Source organism: Pelobates fuscus, chromosome 1 (assembly GCF_036172605.1).
Source record: "Pelobates fuscus isolate aPelFus1 chromosome 1, aPelFus1.pri, whole genome shotgun sequence".
NCBI lineage: Eukaryota > Metazoa > Chordata > Amphibia > Anura > Pelobatidae > Pelobates > Pelobates fuscus.
In genome coordinates, this window is record NC_086317.1 from 357,780,815 (window position 1) to 357,808,154 (window position 27,340).

General features: G+C 39.0%; 1 protein-coding gene across 2 annotated transcripts in view; it reads left to right on the forward strand.

Annotated features, from left to right (window-relative positions):
• DACH1 (dachshund family transcription factor 1) overlaps nt 1-27,340 on the forward strand; it is a 326,763-nt gene that overhangs the window by 277,403 nt on the left and 22,020 nt on the right. For both annotated transcript variants that reach the window (XM_063425939.1, XM_063425940.1), the window contains one exon: nt 22,390-22,541. In XM_063425939.1, the coding sequence (XP_063282009.1) occupies nt 22,390-22,541 (152 nt within the window). The remainder of the gene's footprint in view (nt 1-22,389; nt 22,542-27,340) is intronic.

The following is a 27,340-nucleotide window of genomic DNA, read 5'->3' on the forward strand; positions in this document are numbered from 1 at the left end:
TGTCTGTGTGTAATGCTGTGTGTGGGGGGTTGGGGTGCTGTGTGTGGGGGGGTAGGGTGCAGTGTGTGGGGGGGAAGGGGTGCTGTGTGTGGGGGGTAGGGTGCTGTGTGTGGGGGGTAGGGTGCTGTGTGTGGGGGGTATGGTGCTGTGTGTGGGGGGAAAGGGTGCTGTGTGTGTGGGGGGAAAGGGTGCTGTGTGTGTTTGGGGGAAAGGGTGCTGTGTGTGTTTGGGGGAAGGGGTGCTGTGTGTGTTTGGGGGGGTAGGGGTGCTGTGTGTGTGTGTGTGGGGGGGGTAGGGGTGCTGTGTGTGTGGGGGTAGGGGTGCTGTGGGGTATGGGGGTGCTGTGGGTGTGGGGGGTAGGGGTGCTGTGTGTGTGGGGGTAGGGGTGCTGTGGGTAGGGGGGTAGGGGTGCTGTGGGTAGGGGGTAGGTGTGCTGTGGACAGGGGTGTTGTGTGTAGGGGGTAGGGGTGCTGTGGGTAAGGGGGGTAGGGGTGCTCTGGGTAAGGGGGGTAGGGGTGCGGTGGGTAGGGCTGCAGGGGTGCTGTGGGTAGGGAGGGTAGGGGTGCTGTGGGTAAGGGGGGTAGGGGTGCTGTGGGTAGGGGTGCAGGGGTGCTGTGGGTAGGGAGGGTAGGGGTGCTGTGGGTAAGGGGGTTAGGGGTGCTGGGGGTAAGGGGGTAAGGGTGCTGAGGGTAGGGGTGCTGTGGGTAAGGGGGGTAGGGGTGCTGGGGTTAGGGGTGCTGTGGGTAGGGAGGGTAGGGGTGCTGTGGGTAAGGGGGGTAGGGTTGCTGGGGGTAGGGGTGCTATGGGTAGGGGGGTAGGGGTGCTGGGGGTAGGGGTGCTGGGGGTAGGGGGGAGGAGTTGCAGATGCATTAATTTTTTTTTTAACATATTAAATATTTATATTTATAATCAGTATCCCCCCTTCCCTTCTTGTTACCTTTGGTGAAGGGGAGGGGGGAACACAGCGATCCCTGGTGGTCCGGTGGTGGCATGCAGGACAGGACAGGTCCTGCAGCTCTCCTGTCCTCCCGCGTGATGCTGTGTGGAGCGTTGCCATGGTAACGCGCGGCAACGCTCCACACAGCTAGAGGGAGGAAAGGAGAGCTGCTTCCTCGATCCCTCCCCCCTGCTTCCGGTCCTCCCGACACGGAAGCAGAGTAGGCACCTGCCGTTTTGGGCAGGCAGGTGCCTACTCTGCAGTGATGGCAACCCTATGGCCGCGTGCCCACAGAGAGGGCCCGGCGTGCCACCTGTGGCACGCGTGCCATAGGTTCGCCATCACTGTCCTAGTGTAATGTTTTCCAGCTTTAATCGTATTTGTTAAAAATGTTGCTATCAAACAATTAATTTATAATTCTTCTTTCAAACATTTATAAGAACGTAACATGACTACAGCGCCCTCAATAAAATTAGGGAGCACAAAGTGTTTAAGAATAGAAGATACTTAGGATTAATTAGGATAAGGGCTACTTATGATAAGTATTTTATAATTATACATGTTATTTTGGGAGCTACCAACGCTCATGATCTGATATATCAGGGAAGACAACCTTCATCACTCCAGATGTTGTGGACTACATCTCCCCTGATGCTTCACCAGCATTATAGATGTACGAGCATCATCGGATATGTAGTCCACAACATCTAGAGTGCTAAATATTGCCCAACCACTACTATAGATAGTAATGCCATTTGTTTCTACTTGCCTGAGAGTAGTTTAATGTACCATCTCTAGAAGCACCTTCCCTGTCCATGGTTTTAAAGTGGTACACCTCTTTATCAAGGACCTCAAATATGCAGGACTAAAGGATGGAGCATTGTATCCTGGTCTATAATGACACATGTCACCATATGTGGACACACTGTACTCTTATTATTATGACATTTACATTCTTTCTACCAAAAGCTTGCACTAAAGTAAGAATTGTTGGGAGTTACTAATGTAGGAAATCAAAGTGAATTCAAAGTAAATGTCACATTTAAGGTCAAAGTAACCATATTGGATAAACAACAGATTCACTTTTTTGATACTTTTTACTTAAATTTGAAATTAACTTTACAATTTATTTGACTTTCCTACAATTCTTACTTCAATAAATAACCCTGTTTTTGTTTTTATTTTTATTTGTGCTAGTAGTGTAACCTGTGATGCTTCAAATCAGTTACATGTTTATCAAACTCTATCGTAATATTTTTATTGTATGTTAGTATAGTAACTTTTGGAAATATATAGAATATTATTATATTAAATAGAAAACCTATTAGGCTATATGTGATATGTGATCTTTCATACATCAAGAAAATGACAAACAATAAGGAAAATTTAAACATAAAGCTCATTAATTCTTGAAAAACAATAAAGTGAAACAAAACGCCATTAAAAGGACTTCCTACTATGAAAACAACTTCAGTTCAATTAAATTGTTTTAAAGTCTACAGTCCCTGGGCACCATCTTACCATAACATGTGAAGCAGTTTTTGAGATGATTGAACACCCCCTTGGACACTCATCCAAATTCTTCCTTCTGCTCTGCCTTTATTTTCCATTCCTTAGACCGCATTCTCCCCCCCCCCCCTCCCCCCCCACTATACTGAGCAGACACTGTGGCAAAGATAAGCTGAGAGTTATAGGTTTAGAGAATCAACTAATGCTTTCTACCTTTCACGAGAGCCCAATGTTTTCTATTTCTGCTTAATATGGCATGTGAGCAGAGAAGGAAAAACAGAATGTGGACATATACCTGTGGATCATCTTAGGTGTTAAACAACCAGTTTACTACCTTAAGACAACAAAGTTGCTTTGAGGGAAGAGAGTCCCTTTAAAAAAATGTTTCTCTGTAAGTTCTGCAGGGGTCTCAGTCATGTTTTTGTTTCCATTAAATATATCATCCATTTGATATGATACCTGAATTTTGATTGTTTCTACACAAATATACATTGTACACACACTCACACACACACACTTACACACACTTACACACTATCTCCCTCTCTCTTTAAATGATCCTAACTTTGTAAAGTCACCTTTCCCCATATTTAAAATAACAGTGTTGGTTAGTCACCTTTCCCCATATTTAAAATAACAGTGTGGGTTAGAACTAAAGTTGGATTCAGTAGTTTTATCATATTTTTATGATATTTAATCAGTAGTGGTTTATGTTCCATCCTATATTAAGCTCCCACATATAATAACAGCCAAATGGTTTGGAACATGTGCACATAGTTCTGCTGAATAAACTACCATAATTAAATGTTTGTAGCTGCGGATTTATTTGTATTATGCAAATGCAAACTTTGCAGTAATGTAAAGATTGCTACTGTTGTAGTTGAAGTAATGAGCAACAAAATATAAAAAATTTTTTTTTTTCATATATACTGTAAAACTAAAATACATAAATTATATTTTTCTTAATTTGATTAATACAAAACAAGTAAAATATATATGGATTTACATCATCCAACATATTTATGCATCAGTTAGCTAGGCATGTGCTTAGGGCAGAGGATTTATGGTGTTACGTTTTTGTGTTACGTTTATGGTGTTATGTTTTTGTGTAACATTTTTGTTTTTTTTCATTTATTTTTACAGCAGATGAATGCTGTTCAAGACAACTACCTATACTACAGCACGTATAGTGTTTTAGTGGCATGTTTTCCCATGTTTTTCTTGTCCACCAGCAGTGCACTGTAGGAGGTTATCAGCCAATAAACAGTTGAGGCACTGCCTGGCATTTAGCTAGATCAAAATGCGGTAACAGACTATTTATACAGAAACAGGTTTCAAACAGTGGGTTCCAGGATGTGAAATCGCATTCCATGACCCTCTGTCTGTTAACTTGAATGACAGGAAGAGGTTTGTGCATTGTAGCCACAGCTCATCTGCTACCCCTTTTAGACATCAGGTACTTCATTCAGCCACTACTAAATTCTTTTGAACATCTCACCTCCCTACTCTTTAGCTGCTAATAGAGGTAAGAAGCAACATGAGTGAAGCGAGGGTTAATTTATTTTTGGCAGAGTATGTGTATGTATAGATGTGTGACTGGTTTTGTGTTAATTGTGCGTGTAGTTATATGGTTACCTATCCTAATGTATAAATGGCTATTATTATGTACCTACGTGTGTGTTTGAAAGTTTGTGTGTGTATATGCATTTCTAAGTATGTTGTGGCAGAACCACTATTTATTTTTGTGTTCCCGTTGTATTTCGTATATTGTGCCCTGTTATTCCATTCTGGAGCGTTCATATAAACAGCACCCATTTGTCTCCCAAACAAAGACCACCCCGGGTACCCCATTACAATGTTCACACCAATAACTTGGAATGTTTACACCAATAACTTAAGTGCAGAACTGCATGGAACGTAATTAATGAGTGCTCCCCTGGGTGGCTGCCATTTCATATAGACAAACGCCAACCAGGGGGAGCATTCATATCCCGAAAGGAAGCGATTCCCTTGCATGGTGTTTGCACAGGAACCTCATGAACGAAGACCGGTTGGGGAATGTACTTTTGTGGGGTTCCTGAGTTTGGTGGAGACACCTTTGGGATACTGTCTATTTTGGATGGGTTTCTGTACCTGGGAGAGAAAGGGGTTAGAGCCTTTTTCCCATGACTTGGCTCCCAGACACAGAGGATCCTGGGAGGAAGACCCCTGTCTTCTTGTGGGGAAAACCCCTTGCCTGAGTGGTGGGCTTTCTGTACCTGGGAGACAAAGACACTAGAGCCTTTTTTCCGTGCCTTGACTGCCAGGCACAGAGGATCGTGGGATTAAAACCCCTGTCTGTTTGTGTGGAAGACCCCTTGCATGGTGTTATGCATAAAAGCCATGTGTGGCACAATAAAATGTGTTGTACTCCCAGTGCTGTGTGTCGTCCAGTTACTGGGGGAATGGATGTCTGTATACTCAATGGTTCCAGAGTGACTGAGCGAAGGAATTAGCAGAGGAAACCTGTCGGGTTAACCCGTGCTCTGCTACATATTTCTTTGTATTATGTTATCTGCTTACGTGTCTGTGTATTTGAGGACGTGTGTAGGGTTTCTCAGTAAGTGTATGTATTTCTAGTCACGTATGTATTTATGTATGTGCAGCAAGTTATCAAGCATTTATGTGTGAATATGTGTAGACATATCTGTATATGTGTGTGATTTTGTGTATGATTGAGTATGTACAGGGTGCAGCAGAACCGATTAAGCATTTTTGAGGGGTTATAAAAAATTAACTGAGGTATATAGAGAAAAATTGTTATTATTTTCGAAATCAGCAGTAAATACCATTTTATATTCATTAGGTTTTGAAAATAATGTCCTCGAGAAGGCAGCCATTAGAAGCAACACACTGTTGGAGACAATCTCTGAAGTTAGGACAGCTCGTTCACACATATCTCAGGGTATGGCGTTAACTTCTTCAATAATATGCTCCTTTAGCTCTGGTAGGGTGTGAGGGCAAAGTTTTAACACATTTTCCTTCAGATATCCCCAAAGAAAAAAATAGCAAATGCTCAAATCTGGTGGCTGCACCGGCCACCTCAGAGAGACCAGACATCTGAGAAACATTTCTTTCAAAACATTGAGTGAAATTCAGGCTGTGTGGGCTGTAGCCCCATCCTGTTGGAACCAGAACTCCCCTAATTTCGCTTATTCAACAATCTCTTCCATTCTGGGCTGCAGAACATTTTCTAACATTAAGACATAACGTTCAGAATTAAAATCTGTGTGAGCAAGCATTTGCTCACACTGATTTCTGCGGTTGGCGTAATCTGCTACACTCAATGCCTGGGGCCAACATCATCTTGTAGGGATGAAACTGCAAATCTAAATGAAGAATCCTCCTCAGACTGCGGTCTGACATTCCCAAAGCAGCAGCATGCTTACGAGCAGAAGTCCTGGCGACTGCTCAATTGCTGCTCTCACCAGCTGCACATTTTCCTGTGTTCTTATGGACCTACATCGGCCAGGTGTACCTCTTCTAAGCGTGGTACCAATTTCCTCCAAAGCCTAACCCATGACCGAATTGTGTTCGCATAAGGAATGGCGTTGTTGCAACGGAATGTTGAACCGTCGCCGAAAAGCTATTTGCGTTGCGATCACAGACTGGTTGTTTTCTAAATATGCCTGCATGGCAAAGTCTCCTGCCTCCGGCACCTGCCTCCCCCCACCACAGCCCAAGCATTCACCCCTCAAAACTGCTTAATCGGTTCTGCTGCACCCTGTATAAATGTAGCATGCATGTGAATGTGACTAGTAATGTATTTTAATGACCCTTTCAAATATTTTTAATTAAATACTTTTGAAGGTTGAACATTGCTTTGGTATATCAACATGTTAAAACATTGATATTGGTTTGATTAAACCAAATTGTAAAAATGTTTACAAAATATGCATTCCAGTATATAAATGACCAATGAATAAAGAAAGTAAAAGGAAAATGAATACAAATTTGGTCTATCTAAACAATAGCTGTGGACCAGTGGACCTCCATGATGAGGTCTACGGCTTAACCCTTGATGTACATACACAAACAGTAAATAGTGTGAACCCCCAGATGGAACTACCAATGGATAAAACATACAGAACCCTTTTATATGTTTTATAGATTGTAATTTCATTAACAAAATGTATACCAGTGTTCTTATTTGGTCCACTGGATGTGCCTAAATTGAGCTAACATATCATAAACTGTATTATTGCGCAGTTAAGAAATATGCAAGGCAAGAGGATATGGATTTTAAGAGTGTAATTTCATTTATATATTTATTTCAGTCCATCAAAGTAATTTTAATTGAGATTGTAACAACCACTTCATAACAGTGGTTTGATCATCGTTGTTAGGGCTTCTCACCAGTTTAATAAACATAAAATTTTTGACTAATACTCTGAGTCATCCAGTAGTTGACATACATTGTTTAATGAGCCATTCTGCAAAGAATTACTAGCTCTTTTAATTATATTTTGTAAGATTTTTTCTTTTTTTTTTGTAACTCTGAAGACCAATTTGCATTCCTTGCTATATTTTCAGAAATGTGTTCTAGGCTTGTACCGTGCAGATCAGTGAATCATAGTGTTTTATAGTCGGCTTTAAATCAGTTGTATTAGTTAACAACTGATATTCCAACTTTTTTTTCATTGAATGTTTTTTGCACATTTACAGATGCTAGAATAATCTCTAATGTTTTTGCTCAATCTGCTCTGGAGATGGATGAAATAAATAGTTTAAACTAATTAATGTAACACCAGCTGTTACAAGAACTTGGCAGACGTCTGTGAGGTTTGATGGGCAGAGAGCGGCTGCTGTACTTGACTTTATTTTAGTACAATGTTGATCACAGCTGAAATTAAATATGTGCCAAAGGAAAATGGCAATAGTATTTTTCGACAAATCTAAATAATGAAGCATATTTGTGCATTTTGTTCATGTTAGAGTAAAGATGCAGTTAAATTAATGAAATGTTTGCGTACACAAAAGCTGTGCAATATTTTGAAGCCAGTTTAATTCTAATTATGTAATGTATAACTGTGCAGGCTCCTAAACACATGAAAGGATTATATTACCATGTCCTATCCTTAAGAATTGTCAATATAAAAATGCAAGTTTGAAAAATGCCTTTTATTCTAAAACTGTGATACAATTTGGTAGAAGAAGAATGAAATGTGGTGGAATTAGGCTACGACTGCCTAATGTACAATTCTTGTGTAGTACAAGATGTCTGGATTCAATAAATCTATTGTGGCTTTTATGAGTCACAAACCACAAGATTTTTTTCTTAAAATGCCTGTACCGTTAGGCAGTTATTTGATTGACCATTGGTTCGGTTGTTCAGGCCGCAAAATTAAAATATTTGATTTTAATATTATTAACGGCAATTAATTCGATCAGAATAGATGTATTAAAATTGACTTTTGAATTCTTTACCATCTGCAGTTGTACTCAGTGTGTTATTACAAACATACCTCCCAACTTTGAAATTTACAGAGGAACAATTTTAGGGGTGTGAGTGGGAGTGTTTCCAGTGCAGAACTGTTCAGAGAAATTTTAGGTGACTTACTGGGCAATTAAAATGTAATTTGGAAAACATATCTTATTTACACAGACTGATTTCTAACTACATTTATTGTAGTTTAAAGAAACTTTACTGTAAATGTTGTAGCTGTGAAGCTCTGTTACACACGCAGACACATCAACTATATGGAGCTCCTACAAAAGAAGGATATTAGGTTAGAAGACAGAGATAAGGAGATTTGGGACTGTCCCTTCTAAATAAAGACACAGAATAATTATGTTATATGTTTTCCTATGCTAGGTTTAGGTTTGCATACCCTATGTAGATGAAATTGGCAGTTCTAATGGAGTAATATCTCATTCATGTGTCATTTAGATATCAGGCTATATAATATAGACACTGCCATTATAGAATATTTATATACAACACATATTTATGCTTTCCTATCCCAAAGCCCAGTGATCTGCATCTATGTACAACGTTTGATGAAAATGGCAAAGAGAAGGAGGCAGCCCTGCCTAAAAACTGCACAATGCAAATTGGGTTCGATGTAAAGCATTATAAAAGATCTATACAATGCGAAAGCAATGTTGCACAAATAGAAACATTTAAAAGTAGAGTATGAGGGATTTATCATTGTTTTCCATGGTGTCCTTTGACTTTAAACATTTTTACCTAAAAATAGTATTTACACATATGACTTATAATTTAGTGTGTTAAACACAATGGCCACCACCAAGGACTGTAACGGGAAGCAAAGCTCAACATTAACAGCATTTTCTATATTATATGTACATGAAGGCTGTGTGCCAAATAAAATGTTATAAGGTAATAAATAACCTAATGATTTAAACCGTAGTAATTTACAAACGTGTTACATTAATTAATTGACTCTCAGAGCTATTGCATATTTATAAATTGAGTTATGGTTTGCTTCATCAAAACCATACCTCTCATTGATTAGGGAACACATCAGAAAGGCTTTTTATATGTGGATTCAGGTAGAGGTTTAATAAACTATGAGCGTGCATTTTTTATTACTACTCTTGCTCTCTATGCATTTTCAATAATTATTTTAAAAAATAATAATAATTAGAAAAAATATATTTTTGTTTCACTCCAACTTGCCTGGCATAGATGATTAAGACCCTTGGGTCGAAACGTCGATCTTCATTGGCAACATTTAAATACACTTTCTTATTTTGAAAATCAACTGAGTGCTCTCATCGTCATTATTTGTCTATATATATATATATATATATATATATATATATATATATATATAATGCAGAACAGTATGTTAAAGACTGTTCTTCATTCATCAAAGAGGCATTTTCATCTATCATCATAAATATTACCAGATTGGAATCTAGTAATAACAAATAATTCTAATTAGTCATCTATTTTTAAATCCACTCATATATAGCTTTATTAATTGATATACTCTAGTGCATAGTTCTATTTGGTTTTATACTTTCCTGAGATCCAATTTACCATAATCATATGCTGTAAGCAATGCTTCTGTGATTGTTACTGCAAATGAGAGACCATGAATGTGAGATATGCATAGCATTTTATAAGGATTATTCAAATCATCCTACATTGTCCTTAACCTTTGTTTACTTTGGTGTTGTAATTAATGAAAATGTTATTTTACAATAGTTCAGCAAATCTATCTGGAAGTCCACGTGATGAATGTTAAAAAGAAACAACTTTGCAATTTTACCATTTGAACTATTATACAGTTTGACATTTCGGATAGTTCCATGTAGGTAAAACACTTCCTCGATTGAATGTACAGTATGAGTGAGCTGATAAACATTGCAGGACAATTATGTATTTTACTTTTTGGCTTGCTTAACAAATGAGCATAAATACATAAATAAAACATTACTTGAAAAGCTGAAAAGATCAATTGTTTTGATTTAATAGGATGCTTTCAAGCAGTGACCAGAACAAAATAAATAATCAGAGTGTATTTTGAAATGGAAAGAGATTCATCAATCTTTTACGAGAGACAGTTTTATACTGCATTAAACAGCTGTTGTATAATTGTAACCTGCAGTGGTACATTCAGCATAGATATAGCGATTTATAATACTGATTCACACATGACAAGATTTAATGTACAAAATAGATAAACATATATCTTGTACATATATGTGCACAATAAAAAATGGGCTCTTGTGTTTCAGCATTAAAATAATAATACTAAGTAGCCTACAGGTCATTGAAACATCAAAAACACCTTTGTAAACACAACTAGAAGAGCTTTTATGTTAAACAGAGTTTGTTTCAGGGCTTCAAACGATCTACCTAAATATCTGTCAAAAAATTCTGTCTTCCTGTCAGTTTGTCTATTATAATATCTGTACTTTTTTGTTAAGAAACAAGAGATGCCTTATTTCTGTGCTTCGAACATAATGTGGGGTAGCAGGGTTAAAATGCTAATTGATAGGACTGGTAAAATAAAATAGGACTAGAAAAAATATATGTAATGTCACAACGAATATTTTTATATATAATTATCTCTACAAAGCATAGTTAAAAGGTTATTCCAACCAAAAAAAGAGTAATTTAATGGATGAAGTAACCATTGATGGAGAAAAAAAAGAAAGAATCTGACCTGCCATCCCATTTTGAGGCTGAGTTCTTCCTATATCCCTAACCTCCTTCCATGATATCATTCCCCTTAACTGCAGGGGGAGGAATGTCACAAAATCAGGTCTAAGGAAGGACTTAAGACAGTTTAGGGGGGCCTTGACATTGGTTGCCCCCTTCCAGTATGCTATAAGTGCTTGCAATAGGTGAGTTTTATGCACAGAATTAACATCAAAAGCCAAGAGCTCTTGTTCAGGGCTTGTAATGCTGCTACCAGAGGTTGACTTGAGCCTCCAATAGCTAAGTTCTTTATCTCTGTATGGCCAATGTTTCTTACTGAAATACCTTACATATCTGTATAACCTAGGTAGTGTTATGAAACACACTCTACAATCTTTATAGGATGATTTTTATTTGCGTGCTACTGATCCAGTATGTAGACAAAGTAATGAGAAAGGATAACATGACTCATTCAAGGTGCAAACAAGGCCATGACTAGTTCATTTGCCAGTCTTTTATGCAGAGGTGTGTAAAAGGATGTTGTTCAATGCATTGTGTCAAACCTGAATAGACTACTATAGTGGATAGACTACTATAACCAGGTTGCCCTTATGTCAGCTATGAAAGGAAAGATGAGGCTACAGTTGACAAAAGACTGAAAATAAGTTCTAGCGAATCATGATTTTTACTGTGCTATGTCGATGGTAGGGTTATAATATAAATCAGATAAATTTACCCATCCTGCCTTGTGGCAGTTGTTAAGAATTATGTTAATTGTTATGATGTGGGGAATATTTTTTTGGAACACATTATGCCTCTTAATACAAGTTGAGCATCATTTGAATGTTGCAAAAAATTCTTGCTGTTTTGGATGCAAGCCAAGGTACAGTCCTAAATAGTTGAACCTAATAAACTGCCAACTGGGTGTATTTAGATTGAAATGCTTCTGTGATTCAATTGGCTAAGCATAATGTTATATTTACGTGAGAATTTAACAGATATTACAATACGTCCTGATGGAAACAGATGCAATTATTTTGTCATGACAATATGACTATAGTACAAGCGCATGTTAATTCATTCCATTTCTCATTTCTAGACAATTTTCAAAAATTGTTGGTAAATGATGTGGCTATTGTATTTCATGGGACATGGAATTGACTTTTCTATGAGAAATATAGTCTAATGAGGCTTATAAAAACAATCACAGTTTTGACACAATAAATAAATGTAACTTTGTATCGAGAAAAAAAAAAGCATTTAGTAAAATAAATATTGGCTAAGCTGAGAAGGCTCTTGATGTTTGCTTGGCAACTTCATTTATCCATTAGACAATATTGTGGTAATAAAACAAAAATCCTTATTAAAGATTGAATGTAAGGAGGTTTGAACTAAACTATCGTAAAGTATAGGTATGACAAATATTGTTAGTTTACTGATCACATGCAATATTAAACGACCCTTTCTTCTTGGAATTGGATTTCAATTAGTCTAGCAACCTCAGATTTGATTTATATCTCAAATATTCCAGAGCAAATGCTTTTTAAACTGTAGCTAATTAAAACATGGTGTGATATCATTTTATGGAGAATATAGCTAAATCTTCACTTTGCACCTTTGTACTTGTCAAAATGCTAAAAAAATAAATACATTCCATTGTATTAAAATATTTAACACTGTTGCCAATTATCTTGATGCATAAAACTGAAAATATGCATACGTAGCTAATATATATACCATTTTATGCATCAATGTAATTGGACCAAGTGTCAAATGTATATATTCAGTCCTGGTCTCCATAGCTCCATGGTGGGCATTGTCTCTCAATGTCCACCATGGAGACTAATACTGGAAGCCAAGATAAAGGTAACACATAAAGATCCTGCCTACTGAGGAAATATAAGGGTACTGAAAGTAGCTAAGGAAAGGCTGACAGCCCTGGCAAGCAGACTGAGCAGATACACCAGAGAAGAATGCAGCTAAGCGAATAAATGCTGTGTTTACCAAAGAACCATCCAAAGTATATGCACAGCTGTAGGATAAGCACATATCCTCCAAGAATGAACAGTGCTGGAATAACATATCGGAGATAGAAACATCACATAACACCAAGAGTGGGGTAACTGTGGTGTCATAAATAGCAGAAGATGTGCCTGAGACTGAAAGGTGCTGATTGGTTGAGAATAGCCAGAACAAGACTCTCTCATATTGTTCAGCATTGCTTCAGACCTGAAGAAGAGAGGACATGGTTAATATTTTCAGAGCATTTCTAAATGATTTTGCAGTTAGTATAGAACAGTGTGAACACATCATTAAATGTGCATGATGTACACACTCTGGGAGTTTCTGGAACCTATATAGGACAAAAGGACAGATCTCCAAAATTGGAACTGTCCTGCCAAATAAGGGACACACGTGTGGTGTGCTTTTACTGTATATATGTAAAGATATACAGTAAAGGGTATAATTTAAGTTCAGTTTAAAATAAAAGCTCAAGTACAGAAGTATCTGCCTTTGGAACTAACTACTCCATTTTAGTCAATCATTGCAATTTTTACGTGAATCTGATGACTTGGATTTAATTTATGTCTCGCACCTTTCTGTGGAAAAAAAACAAAAACATGAACTTTATCATTTAACTGTCAAACTGGTACTATAGCCGAGTTTCGAGAATGTATACACCAGACTGGGAATGAAAAGCAGCCCTGGAAAAAGATTTCTATACCAGCCCCATAATGCATCGCGCCAGCATAGTGTGCAGATATGGAAGCGGGAAAAAAAACTTAAAACTGAAAACTATCACTAAAACGTGAAAAAAAGCACTCATAGGGCTATAAGAAAATCAAAAGAGCGAATTTGTTGTAAGCAGACGTGCATTTGCATATATTCAATGTTTCAGTTCAACTACCCTGACATATTAAGGAAAGTTTCATAATTGGACTAAAATTGTATGTATGCTATTGCACAGCAGTAACAAAAAATATGACATTATCTTGCTCATTTTGAAGTACCAAGAGTGTGCTCTTCACTTTGGCTGACAACTGGATGATCTCAGTCAACGGCAATTCAATTCCCATAGGAAAGCATTGGGAGGCTATTGCGCATGTGTGGCAAAATGCTGTGCTTCACTGCACCAATCAGCATCTCCTCATAGAGATGCATTGCATCAATGCATCTCTCTGGGGAGCGTTCAGCGCTTCCATGCAGAGATCAGAGATGCTCAACATAGGTGCTGCACACTGTGTAGCACTGGACTAGGATGTGCTAAGCCTACAGGAACCGACTATAGACACCAGAACCACTACATTAAACTGTAGTAGTTCTGGTGACTATAGTGTCCCTTTAATATGAAGTCTTTCTCTTACCGGTAAACTCTAAATTACAGGGAGAGCAGGAGACACAAGTGAAGATGCACTTTGTTTGTGTCTTTTTCCCCAAGCCCCTTTCGTGTGTCTCTTAGCCCAAGCCCCTTTGTCTCTTTCTCCTTTTCCCCAGCCCTTCTGTTAGTCTCTTTTCCTGGCCGCAGGACCTCTGTGTGTCTCTTTCCCCACAGCTCCTTTGTGAGTTTCATTCTCCTCTTCCCCAGACCTTCTGCGAGTGTCTGTACCAGGCCCCAGCACCTCTGTGTGTCTCTTTCCCCACAGCTCCCAATCCCTCTGTGTGTCTTTTGTTGGTCTTTCTAAGCCTCCCTGTCTCTCTCTCCCCAGACCCCTCCGTGTCTTTTTACTCCACAGATTCTCTGTGTGTCTTTTTACTCCCCTGCCCCTCCATGTGTCTCATTGCCCCCAACCCCTCCATGTGTCTCATTACCCCCCAACCCCTCCATGTGTCTTATTAGCCCCCAGTTGTCTCATTAGCCCCCCATTTGTCCCATTAGCTCCCTCCCAGCCTTGTATGTGCTTTATTAGGCCTCCCATGTGTCTCAATAGCACCCTCATGTGTCCCATTAGCCCCCCAGCCATCCATGTGTCCTATTAGCCCTCCCTCCCAGCCCTCCATGTGTCCCTATACCCTCCCAGCCCTCCATGCATCCCATTAGCCTTCTCCCAGACCTGTATGTCTTATTAGCCCTCCCATGTGTCTCAGCAGCATTCTCACATGTGTCACATGAGCCCCCATGTGTCCCATTACCCCCCAACCCCTCCATGTGTCTCATTACCCCCCCAACCCCTCCATGTGTCTTATTAGCCCCCCATTTGTCCCATTAGCTCCCTTCCAGCCTTGTTTGTGTTATATTAGGCCCCCCATGTGCCTCAATAGCGCCCTCATGTGTCCCATTAGCCCCACAGCACTCCATGTGTCCTATGAGCCCTCCCTCCCACCCCTCCATGTGTCCCTATACCCTTACAGCCCTCCATGCATCCCATTAGCCCCCTCCCAGCCCTATATGTCTTATTATCCATTCCATGTGTCTCAGCAGCATGCCCACATGTGTCCCATGAGCCCCCCATGTGTCCCATTAGCACTCAACCCTCCATGTGTCCTATTAGCCCTCTTTCCCAGACCTCCATGTGTCCCACTAGAGGGGAGGGGGGTCCCTATACCCTCCTCCAGCCCTTTAGCCCCACAATTTGTCCCATTATAGCCCCTTCCCCAGCCCCCATGTGTCCCTATAGCCCCCTCCCCAGCCCCATATGTCTCATTATAGCCCCCATGTGTCCCTATAGCCCCCCAGCCCCCATGTGTCCCATTATAGCCCCCTCCCCAGCTCACATGTGTCCCATTATAGCACCCCCAGGCCCCATGAGTCCCAATATAGTCCTCCCCAGCCCCCATGTATCCCATTATAACCCCCCACCCACTGTACCTTGCTCTAGCGTGGCTGAGCAGGCAGATCTTGGTAGAGAAGTTTCTGTTCCTTTACCCGGTCTGACATGAAGCAGTCATGTGCTCTCTGTGAGCACTTCCTGTCAGACCGGGTAGGGGAACAGAAGCTCCACTACTGCAGTCTGCCTGCTTTGCCACGCAACACCCTATGACCAGCAGGAGATAGTGCATCCCCTCCTGCCGGTTACTGTATAATTGCAGCGTGCGACCCACGGGCCAGTGCGCACCAGGCGGCCACGCCCCCGCCTGATAGTGGGCCAGTCTGGGCCTGCTTACCATTCAGGGTTCAATTTGGTACCAATGCCCAGTTTCACTAACAAGCCTTACAGAGTTATTTACAGAAGTGTAGAATGTCACTCATTAAAAATGAACACCAAGTGAAGTACACATTTTATGGAAAAAAAAGCCATTTATAAAAGCATTCTCCAAGTCAGTACTATTTGTATTTGGACAATTCTTTTCAGTCCTAGAAGTAGACCATTGCAGGCCCGGACTGGCCATCGGGCACACCGGGCAAATGCCCGGTGGGCCGTGGTGGCCAAGGGCCGAGGCCGGCAGGGGAAGTTTCCAGGATCTCCCCTGCCGGTCTATGCAGGGCCGGCACTATCCGAGCGCCGGCCCCGCTGTTCTCAGTGAGGGGCCGGTGAGGAGATCAATGATCTCCCTCACCAGCCCACTTGGAGAAACATGGGGCTGAGGAGGGAGGAAGGGAGGGAGGTAGAGGACCCGGCGAAGAACTATCTTGCAGCTCCGCCGGGTTCCTCTCGTGAGATCCGGCGCGTTGCCATGGCAACGACCGGATCTCGCGAGAGTGAACTCTAGCCTCGCAGGCTAGAGTTCACTCACCCACTGGACCACCAGGGAAGATACCAGCGTGCCGGTCCCCCCCTCTCACTCACCAGCGTGCCGGTCCCCCCCCACGTCCGAGGCTACAGGTAAGAAGGGAGGGGGGGACATAATGCTACTTTTTAATTTTATTTTACCCCCAACACTCAATCCCTTCTAACATTCACACACAGCACTCTCACTCCCATCACACACAGCACTCTCACTCCCATCACACACATCACTCCCATCACACTCTAACTCCCATCACACACAACACTCTCACTCCCATCACACACAGCACTCTCACACCCATCACAGCACTTTCACACACAACACTCTCACACCCATCACACTCAGCACTCTCACACACATCACACTCAGCACTCACACACATCATCCACAGCACTCTCACATACAGCACTCTCACACACATCACACTCAGGACTCACACACACATCACATTCAGCACTATCACAAAACACATGATACACAGCACTCTCACACACATCACACTCAGCACTCACGCACATCATCCACAGCACTATCAGACTCCGCACTCTCACACACAGCACTCTCACACACAGCACTCTCACACACAGCACTCTCACACACATCACAATCAGCACTATCACAAAACACATCACACACAGCACTCTCACACACATCACACTCAGCACTATCACAAAACACATCACACACAGCACTCACACACATAACACACAGCACTCTCACACACAGCACTCTCACACATCATCCACAGCACTATCACACTCGGCACTCTCACACACAGCGCACTCACACACGTCATACACAGCACTCTCTCACACATCATACACAGCACCCTCACACTGCACCCTCACACACATCATACACAGCATCCATCATACACACATACTGCACCCCTCACATACACACAGAACCTCCCCAACACACTGCACCACACACATACACAATACTTCCAAACATATATATATATATATATATATATATATATACACACACACGCACACACACACTACATTCCTGACATACACACTCTGGATCCCCTATACACACACTAGATTCCTTGTAAGCAAACACATACTACACCCCTAAACACACACTCTCTACAAACACTACATCACATATACACACACACACACACACACACACACTATAGCCTGTATGCACACACTTGCTACATCCCCTATACACACATTCTCTACAGCCCCTAGCCACATATGCATTACATTACACCACAAACACAACGACTAAAGCCGACCTTATTACACAATACCACACCACAATCAGCTCACTCTATACACACACACACACAATTCCACAAGCAGGCTCCAAACACAGCACAATACTCTTTCCTGGCATTTTTGTCTCCTGGTATCCATTTATAGAGACACCAGAGACAAGTTGCAAGGAAACACAGTGCAAGCATGTTATTAAATTTGCTTGCACTGTGCAGAACAAATACAGGGCTTTTTTCTCATGCTAGAGCTCTTTAGCAGAGCTCTGCGCATGGTCTGCCCTGGCCTGCACTTTGAGAAGGGGGCGTGTTTGTCGTTAGTGACGACAAAACACACCCTCTCTGCCCCGCCCCTTCTTAGTGGGCCGCTGTGATAAAAAAATGCCCGGGCCGAATTTTTATCCCAGTCCGGCCCTGCACCATTGTGAGAAGTAATTACTATATCTGTACTTATTGGATTTTCCATACCTTTTATCAGCTCTTGTACTTGGTGTGCTTAAAGCCTTCCTTCCCTCCTACCCACCTCTAGCTGTAAGATGCTTAAAGGACCACTCTAGTGCCAGGAAAACATACTCGTTTTCCTGGCACTAGAGTGCCCTGAGGGTGCCCCCACCCTCAGGGACCCACTCCCGCCGCGCTCTGGGGGGAGGAAGGGGTTAAACTTACCTCTTTCTCCAGTGCCGGGCGGGGAGCTTTCCTCCTCCTCCTCTTCTTCCTCGCGACGTCATCGGCTTAATGCGCATGCGCGGCAGGAGCCGCGCTCGCATTCAGCCGGTCGCATAGGAAAGCATTCATAATGCTTTCCTATGGACGCTTGCGTGCTCTCACTGTGATTTTCACAGTGAGAAGCACGCAAGCGCCACTAGAGGCTCTGGAGGCTGGCTTAACCCTCAGTATAAACATAGCAGTTTCTCTGAAACTGCTATGTTTATAAAAAAAAGGGTAAAAGCTAGCTGGATCTGGCACCCAGACCACTTCATTAAGCTGAAGTGGTCTGGGTGCCTAGAGTGGTCCTTTAAATTAAGTGTGGTTGTGGAACAGAGGATTTTTATAGTCCATCAGCATTGAAATTTTAGAAACTGAGTAATTTGTTTCTCTGCGGGGTGAAATGCAGCATTGGAGCAAGGACATAGGTAGGGATTTATGTGTTACCTTTTGATTTGCATTGCCAGAAATGTATGCATTGTTAGGGTAGAAGGGGTTAACACTGTACATCTTCTGCTCTATATATGCCCAATCACTATATACTCATGCTAAAAGTACTAGAACATTAAATGCCATTAAAACATATGCACAAATATAGGATGCAGAATAGAATTGGCATATATAACAGCAATGCAATAAAAATCTACTTGACTGACATAGTTTACCGTCTTCTGTGCTCATGATATTTCAATGTCAATCCATGGCGACTGCTCAATTGACTTGTACAGGATTAATGTGAAAAGGAAGCATATCTGGCAGGGAAAACAATTTAATATTGTAGTTTACATCTTTGCATTTCCGTTTGAATGTTAAGAAGTAATGAAAGAAATTGGTGCTGAAGGAGCCACAATAGTAGAAACCATAAAATTCCAGCCTTTCACACTGTGATAAATAGCTCAGCCACCGTTTGACATGTAAATAATCGACTGTAGATGTAACAATTTAAGCAGTTGCTATGTAGGAAAGTATGGATGACAGTTTCCACCATAATATGTGAATCTTTCCCCTGAGCAATGTATTTTATTTTACTAAGCACTTTACCCTTATTGCACTGTTTCTTTTATATGGCATGTTATCAGTCCCAATGGCACCTTCATTAAGGTTTGCCATCCATTTACCAGCATTTCAGAACTGGACACGAGTTTTATTAAACTTGGCATTTTCCGTCAGATTCAGTGCACTAGATGTTTGTTATTGCTCTAGATGCAATTTCTCAGCCTCAAGTTATAGTGAGCTGATACATATGCAAATCTGCTCATTACAAATATGCATGAGTTCCTAAGGGGTGTGTTTCCTATGTACATAGCCCAACAATGTTGATTAATCCCTTTAGCAAAATTATTAGATGTTCTTGCTCATAAAATGTACATTAATAGGTGGATTGCCGGAGGGCTAAGCAATTCAGTACAACGTCTTCATGATTCCTTTGGTTCACAGGGGTTAAACTGGGAAACTCTTGTCTATCCTAGCAATGATTTCAAATAATAAACGTAGACTTGTTGGTAGATTCTTGAACATATTTAACACTTGACAAAATCATGCATTGATATTCACCGTATGCTAAAGTTATGCCTTACTATATTACGGTGGGGGTGTAAAAGAGCAGCTTAAGGTCCCAACAGATGAACAGTCAGTAAGGTCACCTAGCATTGCAACAGTGTGCATGCCTGCTATTGTTACAGTTAACCTTTAAAATAAAATTAAAAAAACATGTACAGAGTCCGTAAGACTGCAGCTTGTAACAAGAAAGATGTGATAATTTCTTCAACCCACTTTTCACCTAAAATACTTTAAAACAAGTTTTTGACAGGTATTTGTTTATTTTTTTTTTTAGTATTATTATTTTTTTTTTTTACAGCAACCCCCAATAATTAAGAGACAGATTGAGGGATTAGGGTTTTTAAGGAAAATGTTCAGTACCTCTAACCTATTTATCGTTTCAGACCAGCGACTAGGGAATAGGCACCCCATAGTCATATTTAGGTGAATAAATTAGTCGAATTAGGAGTATTTCCTATAGCTATTAGGACCAGAGTACTGGGTATGAATGGATTCATTTATTATTTGGCATTTGGTATTGGGACCCTAATGGGATCTCTTAGCTACTTAAAGTTATTGCATCATACTATAAACTAAATGATGGAGATATGTGTGTTATTTGCTGAAGTCTGATCTCGTTAATTCTGCTGTTATATACCTATGTAGTGTGGTTAGTATAATGTAAAACTGGTCATCTGTTCTCTAAGCTAACTTATTATTAGCTAACAGATTTCTAAGCTCCATTTTGAGTTGATTGCCTAACCAGGCATGGCACTTGGATTTCCCAACCAAGTATTTTTTAATAAATTGTCCTCCCCCTCATCCTCTAAATGAAGGAAGAAGCTATGTGTGTCTATCTTGTAATTATGAGTGAAATGGGTAAAGCTGCAATGCAGGCCTGCAAAACTGTCCCGGGTTCGGCTATTTTTTGGGTACTGTCTTGTCTTCCTGACTTTGTTCCCTAAACAAAGTCAGGAAGAACTGTCCCTTAAAAGTGTAGTGTAAGCTCATCATTAGTCATGCGCGTGCTGCTCTCATGGCAGTAAGATCCTTCAGAGAGCACTACAACAATGCTTCCTTCAAGATCTGCCCACTTCATTGAAAGGCAGCCTGGTATGCACTGACACAGACTGACCTACCAGTTCTAGGTGACTCAGCCCCCTAGGAGCAGAGCACTCGATACACCCCTCCCACCAGTGTCTTGCTTCTCAGAACACCAATATTAAGGGTTTGGCAATGTAAAGAAGCACTCCATAAATAAACAATAATGCTTCTACCTTTGTATTTAGAGAGTTGGGTGGAAAGATTCAGCTCTGTCCTACCTTATAATTACTCAAATATTTCTGTCATCATTATTTGACTTGACCGATCACAAATTTTATGTGGAATAAGATTCTTCAACACTAGTAATATATTCAGGATTGATGGGTTGGGTAAAGCAGGATTTATCTATTTATTCTTTAAAGCATGATAGACTGAACTGTTGTCCATTAGTGTGCAGCACTAATAGGTTGACCTGAAGAGATTTGCTTGAAATGATTTGAAACAAAATTTAAAGAGTTGATTACACATATTAAAAAAAAATAAGATTAAACAAAGTTAAAACATAACTTCTATTATATTCTCGATAAATGAAAAGTTAGCTAACAAACATTGGTAATAAGTGTTATGTTTTAACATTTAAAGAAGCCCTTGTGAACCAGCCTCATGGATATAATATGCCTCATGGATACAAATTTTAAATGAATTAGAAAATCAATATATATATATATATATATATATAAATATATATATATATATATATATATATATATATATATATATATATATATATATATATATATATATATATATATTGATTTTCTAATTCATTTAAAATTTGCGCTATATCAATTATAATACAAATACAATTTAAAAAAATATATTTTTAAATTATATTTGTATTATAATTTACATAGCGCAAATTTTAAATAAATTAGAAAATCAATGAATACTTGTCTTTGAATTATGATAACATAGGCCAACCTGTAGTGTAATTGGTACTTTCTTCATTACATCATTTTATATTTGGTGGTTTGGACAGCATGTGCTTGAGCTGTAACACCGGCAGTCTTTGACAGCATTTACATAGCAAAAACGGCAGAAATATATTGCATGATCAATAATATATGTATTTATGTTCACGATTTTAAACACAAATACAATTCCAGTATTGTTTTTAAACATGGCCTCTTATTACAATGCAAATGTTACTTCTTCCTAACATTTAAACACAATCTTCTATTTGTCAAGCCTGGCACAGTACAACATCAACTAAAATTAGATAATTGGAAGGTAGTCATAAAGGCAGCCTGAATATATTATCACTAGTATATGTGAGATAATATTTGTTTTAGAAAGATTCTCTTGCATTGTAAACTCAGTCTCATTAGAGACCACATTTAAAAGGCTTATAAAGTTACTCATTAATGTTATCTTGTTGTATCTCCGCAGCTTTTTCATTAAAGAAAATTCAGCAGAAAGCATTTTCTCTTGATAGCAAGAACCAATTTGCAATAAATGTTCTGGAAACCACTAGGGAAACCATTACTGAGGTCTAATAAAAACAGACAAGCGTAACTTGTTCTATATTTTTGTTTCAATCACATACAGATGAGACCCCGCTCTCAACACCAACTGCAAGAGAAAGCTTTGAAAAACTTTCCCTGTCTGGACACGGGCAACCTCTACCTCCAGGCTTCCCATCTCCCTTTCTGTTTCCTGATGGTTTGTCTTCCATAGAGACACTACTGACAAATATTCAGGTAGGCCTATCGAAATATAAATAGACTAACGTAATTTCTTTAAGTAATCATAACAGAATTAAAAATATATTACACAGTGATGATGAGATGAGAATTTGTGAAGAGACAAAGCTGCTATGAAATTTGGCAAATGCTAAAGTTTCGAGTTTTTCTTAAGGAAATGTGTTGTTCTTCAGACAGTGGAGCACAAGTGTTTGTAATATAAAGTTACATCATTGTCGAGGTAGAAAAAAAAGACTAAAGTCCATCAAGATCAAGCCTGAAGCCCATTATGCTGTTGATCCAAAAGAAGGCAAAAAATGGCACTGTAGTCATTTCCGATTATGCAACAAAAAGGGGAAAATATCCTTCTTAACTCCATAATGGCAATCAGATTTCTCCTTGGATAAACTACCTGTTTGCATATAAACCAATTATCCTTGAATACTCTTCTATGCAAAAAAGAATCAAAGCCTTTAAAAAAAATTGTTTATAGAATCTGATAAGACATGATGGGCTCTACAATGTTTGTTAAAAATAAATACATAAATAAAACTAATAAATATTTCACGCAATATGCAATACAAATAAGATGGGTGTAAAATATTGTTGAGTTTGCTATGCCATGATATGGTACGGTTGCCATATTCCATGCAAAGCTGCACATAAAGAATACACATGGAAATAAAAAAACAATTAAAAGGACACTCGGCACCAAAACCACTAAATCTTAATGTAGTAGTTTTGGTGCATAAATGCTACTGGTTTAGTCTGGCAATCTAAAACATTACCATTTCTGAGGAATGCCAGTGTTTCCATTTTACCTAAAACACAGCTGTAGTGGCCATCAGCCATATAGCCACTCAACGTACTAGTCTTTAAATGGAAACTCTACTCTTAGAATTAGTAATTGTAAGATGTCTAATGTTAGAATTTATTTGTGAAGACTTAGATTTAGTCCCTGTAAAACTAAAATAAAGAATATTTACTCATCTTTTAGTCTTCACCAAAAATGACTTCTCAATTGAGAAACAATGGGTAGCGTACAGTGCATGCACCTGCTGTGCAAATCACATAAGAAAAGGATGCATCTCTGTGGGGAGCATTCTATGATTTCATGTTGGGTGTGACACCACCTAGTGTCAGTCAAATGTCTTAAGAACAGTAGGGAAACAACACTAGACAGTCACTAGAATTGTTTTTATTGCTCAATGTAAACACTATCTTTTCACTGAAAAGGCAGTGTTTACCAATGAGTATTCTAGGTCAGGATGCTTGAACTAAAATCACAACATTGAGCTAGTGGTTTTGGTATTTAGAGTGCCCATTTAAGACCTATATTTTTTTCAAAGGTCTTCACATTTGGCCAAAACACTCACAGCATGATGATGCCAAATGCAGCATTGTTTGCAGTGCATCCACAGGATTTGTGGCATAGGTCTGTAATGTGCTTTCTACGTGAAGCATTGAATTGACAGTAGGCATATTAGGTTACAGTGAGAAGATTGTCCTTGGGGAAAAAAGCAAACCCCATGTATAAACCTGTACATAAAACAATAGACACTATTACCATAACACACAAAAAAATGTTAAAATAATTTGTTTCTCTAATTTCTTAATTAGACACTGTAGGTGATATAACTGCTTCAATTTATTTAAGTGGTTATGGTGCCTTTAACAACTATGGCCTCTTTTAAGAAACCCATTCTAAAATGGCAATTCTGAATGCCTAAATAAACGGTATAATCCATGGTGGTAAAATATCTTCAAAATGTTTACGTAGCTTAAAGTTATTTTGTTGCAGTTTCCCAGTTTCCCAGTTTCCCAGTTTCTTTATGTTTTCACATATAAATAACAAGTGTAGTATGAATTACAACATACAAAAATCTACAATATTGTTTTTTTCCTATGCATTGACATTTGCACTCTCCAAAACAAAATGATAAGATATTGATATTTTTACAATATTCAACGAAATGCATAACAACAATGCACTTTATAAAAAAAATAGTTAATTAGCTTGTCCATGCTATAAAAAACATTTGGTGCAAATTGGCCTGACATAAACAGGTGTCATGTTGCACTGCAGCAAAAATGCCACATGACACCAATGTATGTTTCCTTTTCTATCCTTTCCCAGTGATTATATTATTATTACTTATTAAACAGGCAGCAAACAAAACTTAGATGAAGGCTTTTTTGCAACTAAGCAACAGTTTTCATGCTAAATAGAATTACTGCTGACACAACGTGCTCTAGTGTTCCATGGAAACTAAACCTCACAGTAATTTAAGATTAAAAAAATAAATAGAAATTGGGGATTTACTGACAAGAGGAATGCCCTGTTATTCTCATTTCAATAGTTAAAAAAAGAAATACAGGAATTTAAACTAACGTTTTTTTAAACAGAGACAAATGGTTGAGCCTTTTGATATGGGGGTGGTAATATTTCTAACCTGAACATTCTAAGCTGTATACATAAAGTGATACAGAATAGGATGCTCAGTGTAGAGTTTCTCAACCTTTTTAATCTTTGTTATGCTAGGAATATTTTATTTTTAAGTTCCTTCATCTGCTGCTCAATACATAAAGGCCACCTCACTGCCCAAATACAAAACAAATAAAAATCATTGCTTAGTACATATACCGTAAATAAAACTTGCATGGATCTAGTAATGCATTTTTTTATTGGGGGTATATCTAAGAAACAGCTTGCAAAACCTGCAGTTCTCTTGTATGCTGCCTTTTCAAGCCCTCCTCTTCTAACTCCACCCAGACTTGATGTGGCTGTCCAATCACAGACTTCCCAATGCAGCTCAATGGGAAGTCTTTGCAAGTGTAGGTGCTCTGGGCAAGTGCTAGTTTTTGAGTTCCGTGTAAATAAGCTAACCAAACCAGGAATTAACAATACCCTTTGTTTGCTAGAATAGCCATGGGGGTGAAACCAGTATAATTTATAAAAATGTCAATTTCGATTGAAATCTGCACTTTTTCCAAAATAAAAAAACAATAAGACACACTCTTCGCAGATAAAGCTTTTCAGCAAGCTAAAGTGCTTTAGGGGTCTGGAGTGTTCCTTTAAGATCTAAGCAGGTTACCGATTGGGATCCCCCTTCATTCTTTATGTAGCTCTTGTGAATTGGGTCCAGCAAATTACTAGGTCTAGGGCCTTTGTCTAAGCCCAAACCATTTCTAGAATTGGATACCTTCAGCATTCTGTTTTGTATCACCAGATCAGTAAGCTCTAAATCCATCACTCTCAAGCTTGATTTAACTTACCTGAGCCAGTAAATGTCTGTGAGAGAAGTATTGTAAGCATTTAGAAATATCTACTGAATAATATTACAGAAGAATTCAATAGTTATTTTTGCTTTACTTTGATGACTTATCCAATGTAAATGTGTGCACCCTAGCCTTTGTTTGAAAATAACGAACAATAACATTCAACAAATGTTGAACAAATATTAACATTATTACTCTTTAGTTAAAGGTTCACTCGAAGCACCATAGTGCCAGGAGTAACCTGGCCCCACCCCCACCCCCACCAAATTCATAGACATGTTTTTACTTCATATTTGGCAGAGAGCTGTTGTAGTTATGGTCATTGGGGTGTTTCTTTAAAGGGGCACTGTAGAATTATCCTGACTCTGTCCATCAATTCAGTGTTAAAGTATGTTCAAGAAGTTTAAAAATGAATGAGGGTTTCTGGACACACACCAGCCCCTACTGTAAATATAGCTATGGCAAAGATTATACACTTGCCATACCAATGTATACCAGACATGGGGCTGTGATTGGCACACTGCAATCAGATCACACTCTTAGGCAATCACAGTTGTCCATTGCTGCTTAACCCCTTAACGCCGTTACGGCGTTCTATGCCGTCGCGGCTTTAAAGGCCTTTAAAGCCGTTGCGGCGGCATAGAACGCCGTAACGGCTTGCAGCCCCAGGAGCAGAGGTGTACTCACCTCCGCCGCGATCCTCTTCTGGGGGGCTGTCTGAGAGCCCAGGCAGCCCCCCTCCGGCAAATGAGGCCCCCGGGGGCCATGTGATCGCTCTCAAAGAGCGATCACATGGCCCCCTATAGCTGGCTATGGATCTGCCAGCAGGGGGACTGTCTAAAATATTAGACAGTCCCCCTGCTGGTAGGTAGTGTAAAAAAAAAATATTAAAATGTTCTAAAATAAATTAAATGCCTTTTTATATATATATAATATGTATATATATTATATATATAATATATATACATATTATATATATGTAACGTCATACGTAATGTATTTTAATATTAATATTAGTATATATATTAATATTAAAATACACTTAGAATGACGTTACATATATATAATATGTATATATATTATATATATAATAGATCTACATATATATTATATATATATACGCATAATTACAATAATAAATAAATAAAATAATTAAATAAATAAATAAAATATTGAAACAAAATATAAAATAAATTATATATTCATATGTAATTTCATTCTAACTGTATTTTGTTATTAATATATATATATTGGAAACAGAATACACTTAGAATGACATTCTATATATATCTATCTATATATAAAATACAAATAACCGCAAATATATATATAGAGATAAATACATATAATTACATAAAAGATTACATTAGTATACACGTAGAATTTATATACCTATAAATGCATATATATTAAAATTCTACGTGTATATTTAAGTAATTTTTTAACATAATTATGTCATTTGATTAATTAAAATTTGATTGACATGCCTGACAACACAGGGAGAAAGTGCAGAGAATTTAATTCGCAAGCACTATATT